This window comes from Homarus americanus, unplaced genomic scaffold (assembly GCF_018991925.1).
Source record: "Homarus americanus isolate GMGI-L3 unplaced genomic scaffold, GMGI_Hamer_2.0 scaffold39155, whole genome shotgun sequence".
Classification (NCBI taxonomy): domain Eukaryota; kingdom Metazoa; phylum Arthropoda; class Malacostraca; order Decapoda; family Nephropidae; genus Homarus; species Homarus americanus.
Genome location: NW_024737042.1, coordinates 7,109,961 through 7,115,886, shown reverse-complemented (window position 1 = coordinate 7,115,886; position 5,926 = coordinate 7,109,961). Strand labels below are relative to the sequence as shown.

The 5,926-nt window shown below is 44.0% G+C and overlaps 1 protein-coding gene across 2 annotated transcripts; it reads left to right on the top strand.

The window, feature by feature from the left end:
* The first annotated feature begins 630 nt into the window (after positions 1-630).
* LOC121872642 (serine/threonine-protein kinase SBK1-like) lies at positions 631-4,168 on the top strand. 2 transcript variants are annotated; one of them, XM_042375564.1, is made up of 2 exons: positions 631-870; positions 1,543-4,168. In XM_042375564.1, exon 2 carries the CDS (start codon positions 1,545-1,547, stop codon positions 2,634-2,636), a length of 1,092 nt encoding a protein of 363 aa, XP_042231498.1. In that variant the 5' UTR covers positions 631-870; positions 1,543-1,544; the 3' UTR covers positions 2,637-4,168. The 2 variants fall into 2 exon arrangements, with proteins under 2 accessions (XP_042231498.1, XP_042231497.1); XM_042375563.1 differs by lacking the exon at positions 631-870 and adding an exon at positions 883-1,335.
* Positions 4,169-5,926: the final 1,758 nt, after the last annotated feature.

Below are 5,926 nucleotides of genomic sequence, written 5' to 3'. Positions count from 1 at the left end.
TTTGTTCCCAGACATAGATCCATACATGAAATTTCTGGAAGATTTTCCCGTAAGATTCGTTCACTGTCGTCAACTTGTAGGAAAACTGAGAACGAAGTTACGAACGCTGTAGATTGTCTGGGACTGAGACTGAGAGACTTGTTACTGACTGCGGCTGTTGTTCGTCTTCACATAATAGTCTTGTTGTTCAGAGATTGTCTCTGAATTTTGTTTGTCACGGACATATCTAGTTTTGCTTTTAAATGAATTTTTTGCTTCTCGCAATTCGGCCGGAGGGATGGAGTAGAATACTGTATATGCATTTTGAGCAAATGTAAAATACATGTCGTTAGTTTTCGCTCAGCGTGACAGCTGCAGCTGGCCCAGCAACCAAACATCTTTAAGATCTGGACGATGTGGGATGAACACTGGTGGTGTCCGAAGACATTCTTTTGTTATGTATTATTTTAAAATAATAATATCCTCGGCAACCTATACTATTCTTTTTTTCTGTAGCAGACATAATATGTGTTTCTATGTATCACTTTTTGCCTGAACAAAGATAAGTTTGGCCATACAACTAAATTTCCACTCGGCCGTTGCATTTTCAGGAGGTTTTAGTCGTGCGCGGACGGCGCAACCTGGCTCAGTCGTCATGACAACGACGCAGGCGCCGCCCACCCTATGACGTAGTCCATGACGTCACAGTCGCCATAGGATGAAAAGACGGGAGGTCGCGGGCCTCGACTGCAGAGTGCCTCCAACCACAGAGATAGGTGGATACACACCATTCCACCAGATTATATTGAATTTATACCTTCGGGTACACATCAGTGACAATCCTGGATTATTATTACTTCACCAAAACGGATTCTCCAGCACCATCTTCAGGTGTGTGTGGGTGCACCTGTTACTGGGGTGTGCGTTTATGTCAATACAATCCGCACATGTTCATACCAATACGACTTTCACGCTCAGGCATACGGTTCAACACAATAACTATACACCTACTCATCAACACGACATTCACACACATATCATACACATCAACACAAAAGCCTCACTCATGTATGTTGGCTATAAAACACGACCACTGATTCCCGACATGTGCACACTAAACACCAGTGAGTGCGTGTCAAGTCCCAAATGACATTATCAGAATGATATCCTAATTGACAGCAAGATATAACACTGCCTAAACATTACGTTATTAGGAATGACAACTATCTTGACAAGACATGGCAGAATTAAACAGTGGCATTCAACCTGAGATGTCATGAAAGTATAAGGAAATGACACTTGCCAGAGGAAGATATGCAGGTTGACAGTGTGACATGGGAGCGTACAGTACACGAGGTGGGTTACAGAGGGTCACCAGAAATATTGTAAGACATTCTAACTTTAATGTTTAGTAGGATGCTAGATGACATTAAGTTTTACGATGCATGTTTAGTGATAATATTGGGTTTTAACTAGAACTAAACTACCATTTGTTGTTGTTGTAGGAGAATATTACTATCAGTTGTTGAAGAAACTAACATCCGCCTCCTCTTCCTCCCCCAGAGATGAGTGGCGGCAGTAAGAGCGCCAGCTTCCATCGCGTCAAAACATTCGAGTTGCCGAGACTGGAGCTGGACCGCCAGTTCTCGGACGTGCGGCTACTGGCGGAGGGATGGTACGCCAAGGTGTACGCCGCCAAGCACCACGAGTCCGACAGCCAGGTGGTGCTCAAGTGTGTACAGAAGGAGACCACCAAGAAGAAGGACTTCTTCAGAGAGTTCCACTACAACTATTACCTCAGTCCGCACCCTAATATTGTCAACAGCTTCGATGTAGCCTACGACGCCAACAACTCCTTCGTGTTCGCCCAAGAACTGGCGCCCAACGGTGATCTGGCGCAGTTTGTCAGGAAGGGTGGACTCGGGGAGATGCGAGCCAAGAGAGTGGCGGAACAAATCGCCTTCGCCCTAGAGTTTGTACACAGTAAGGACCTGGTTCATCGTGACGTCAGACTGGAGAACATATTCGTCTTCGACCGGGAGCTCTCGCGAGTGAAGCTGGGTGACTTCGGCAATACCCAGCGTGCAGGAGCTCTAGTAAAGAAGGTGAACGTGCGAGTGCCGTGGGCCCCTCCCGAGGTGTGCCAGGCGGTGTATAATGAGGGTTATCACGTGGAGACCTCTCTAGACGCCTGGCAACTGGGCATCCTCATCTTTGTGTGCCTGACGGGATCATATCCTTGGTACTCCGCCGACATCACAGACCGCCATTACAACTCGTGGGTGGCCTGGCTCAAACGTAAGACCACTAAGATACCTCGTCGCTTCAAGTGCTTCACCCCTCGTCTTCTTCGCCTTCTGCGACGCCTTCTGGAGCCCAAGCCTGAGAAGCGAGCAGGTGTGAGGGAAGCGTACAAATACCTCTCAGACACCTGGCTCGTAAAGGGGATGGACCCCGTGGATATCGCCTTCGACGAGAGTTCATCGGAAATTTTCGTCACTAGCACCAAGCCTTTGTATGAATGTGCGGAGAAGAAGAAACTGGTGGACCTTCTGAGATCGTACGGCATCCAGACGACCGTTGACAAGAAGGAGACGACAAAACGCATCTGTGAGTGGCTTCTGACTTCTGCGTCGCCCACCCAGCGGGGAATGTAACCCAGGACGACCTTCACACCTACTGCTCAACGTAACTGTGGCTGCTGAACCACACCTGTGACCCAAGCTGCTCGCTTACACCTGTAAGTTCCTTGGTGTTCACCTGCACATATGTGACTGAGTTTTGACTCATGTGTATGACCCAGGCTACTCATCTACACTGTGTGACCCAGTATAGTAATTTACACCTGTGTGACCCAGGCTACTCACCTGCACCTGTGTGATCCTGGGTGATAACGACGCGTGTAGGTGACGTTACCGTGCCAAAGACGGCGTGTGTTGCTTCCGTGAGCACCACCGCACCCCCCTGACTGTGATAAACCTTACCTGGGGAACAGTGATGACACTCGCCTTCTACACCATTTGTTGTGTCTCAACCAAACGTTGGCGAGGACAACCAATCGTTCAAGAGGACGACCAAACGTTAAAAAGGACGACCAAGCGTTAAAGAGGACGCCCTTGTACTACACGATCAGCTGGAGTCCTGACCAAACGTTTGTGAGGCCTGACCAAAACAAACTTCACAACCTAATGTCAAACTCCCACATATCAAACGCGTTTGTTAGATTTTTGATATGGAAATCGAGCCCACAATCAATATATATCGATATATACCAGGTAATTCATCTTATCCTTTGTATCAAAGGAAGTATTAGAGATTTTTTAAAAGATGGGGTATTTTGCTAGGGATATAATTAAGTTTTTGTGTACTTTATGTACATTATTTTTCTCAAGCTTGTTAATGGCTGCTAGACTTAGTCTTCCAAGGTAGAGGAGCTTTGGTAGTGACCCGCACATGCTGAGGAGGTGACGCATTCCTCAGCTCTCACTGTGAGGATGTCACGGGGAGAGGAGACCGTGTTTGTCTAAGCCCGTGCCCACAGCTACGGACAGACCACGGCTGAAATGTTCGTTAAGTTTACAACCATAACAACAACCACGGACACATCCCCACACACACCCTACAGCCCACGCTTATCTGTTGCTGTGGGGTGTGTAAACTGTGGCTGGAACCTCTGACTTACCCGAGACGACTCCTTGTAAGAGCTGAACCAACCATGACCCTGAGTAGTAGCCGGGTGGTGTAAGCCTGTACCTGGTCCTACCATCTAGCTGAACCTTACCTGGCCTTACCAACCAGCTGAACCTTACCTGGCCTTACCAACCAGCTGAACCTTACCTGGCCTTACCAACCAGCTGAACCTTACCTGGCCTTACCAACCAGCTGAACCTTACCTGACCTTACCAACCAGCTGAACCTTACCTGGCCTTACCAACCAGCTGAGCATATCTCACACAATAGCTAGTCCAATCTCTCTCTCTCTCTCTCTCTCTCTCTCTCTCTCTCTCTCTCTCTCTCTCAGGTCAGGTACAGGTAAAAAGAAATACAGATTGCCAGACAAGAGCGCTTCAAGTGGGCGCGTTGAAGGTTGTGTGAGACAGTGACCTGTTCCAGTGTATTGAACTATTTTATATATTCTTATTTATTAATGAATGAAGACTGAAATCAAAAAATAAAATGATAACTCGTTGATCTTCCTTTATTTTTATGATGCCTTTGTGGTGGTGGAAAGTGTTTACACTGTATGTCTGTCTGTCTGTCTGTCTGTCTTTTCTCTATGTATTTTCTCTCTATCTGTCTATCTGTCTCACTATTATTAACCAATACAATCATTATTTATCTGTACCTCTCTCTCTCTCTCTCTCTCTCTCTCTCTCTCTCTCTCTCTCTCCGGTAATCTGAAGAAATATACTTGAGCTACAAAAATAAGCTAATAAGCCAACAGCTAACAACCAATAAAGACAAGACCTAAAACAGACATGAGTTACGAAAAGACATCACCTTAGAAATCAACTGAAACAGACATCAGTCTAAATAGATTTAAGCTTAAACAGGGATCAGTTTAAATAGAGATCAGCTTAAACAGAGATCAACTTAAACAGATATCAGCTTAAACATAACAGCTTGAACAAAAATGAGCTTTAACTGATATCAGCTTAAGCAGACAACACCTTAAAATAGACATCAGCTTAAAATAGCCATCAGCTTAAAGAAATATAAACTTATAAAACACATTAGCTAAAAAAAAAATATTCCAAGAACAAGAAAAATCATCAACCGGTCGCTATGACGTCACCGTGCGTGCGGAGGAGCGCATCGTAAACACCAGCTGATGCCTATGACGTCACGGGGAGGGTACCAGCCTTCCTTCATTATAGTGAGTGCGTGGCTGGAGGGTCTGGGGAGGCACTCTGTTGTGGCACTACTGGTTTTCTCAGGGGTTATATAAGGGGTCATATTAAGAGTTATTTAAGGGGTTGTATCAGGGGTTATGTTAAGGGTTGTATCAGGAGTTATATTAGGCGTTATATTAGGAATTATATTGTAGTTATATTAAGGGTTGGTTATATTAGGGGTTATATTAGGAGTTATATTGAGGGTTGTCTCAGGGGTTATATAAGGGTTATATCAGGGTGTTATATTAAGAGTTATTCTCGTACAAGGGAGTTATATTAGGGGGTTTATATTAGGGGTTATATTAGGGGTTATATTAGGAGTTATATTAAGGGTTGTACCAGGGGTTATATAAGGGTTATATCAGGGTGTTATATTAAGAGTTATTCTCGTACAAGGGAGTTATATTAGGGGGTTTATATTAGGGGTTATATTAGGGGGTTATATTAGGGGTTATATTAGGGGTTATATTAAGGGTTGTATCAGGGGTTAGGAGTTATATCAAGGGTTATATTAGGCGTTATATTAAGGGTTGTACCAGGGGTTATATAAGGGTTATATCGGGGTGTTATATTAAGAGTTATTCTCGTACAAGGGAGTTATATTAGGCGGTTTATATTAGGGGTTATATTAGGGGGTTATATTAGGGGGTTATATTAGGGGTTATATTAGGGTTATATTAGGAGTTATAATAAGGGTTGTACCAGGGGTTATATAAGGGTTATATCAGGGTGTTATATTAAGAGTTATTCTCGTACAAGGGAGTTATATTAGGCGGTTTATATTAGGGGTTATATTAGGGGGTTATATTAGGGGTTATATTAGGGGTTATATTAAGGGTTGTATCAGGGGTTAGGAGTTATATCAAGGGTTATATTAAGCGTTATATTATGGGTTGTACCAGGGGTTATATAAGGGTTATATCAGGGTGTTATATTAAGAGTTATTCTCGTACAAGGGAGTTATATTAGGCGGTTTATATTAGGGGTTATATTAGGGGGTTATATTAGGGGGTTATATTAGGGGTTATATTAGGGGTTTTATCATAATACCT

What these genes read in the sequence shown, in the direction of transcription:
- LOC121872642 (XM_042375563.1), top strand. Translation starts at nt 1,314, where the DNA reads ATGGGAGCGTACAGTACACGAG. An exon ending in GGGAGCGTACAGTACACGAG is followed by an intron (nt 1,336 to 1,542) that starts GTGGGTTACAGA and finishes TTCCTCCCCCAG; the next exon opens with AGATGAGTGGCGGCAGTAAG.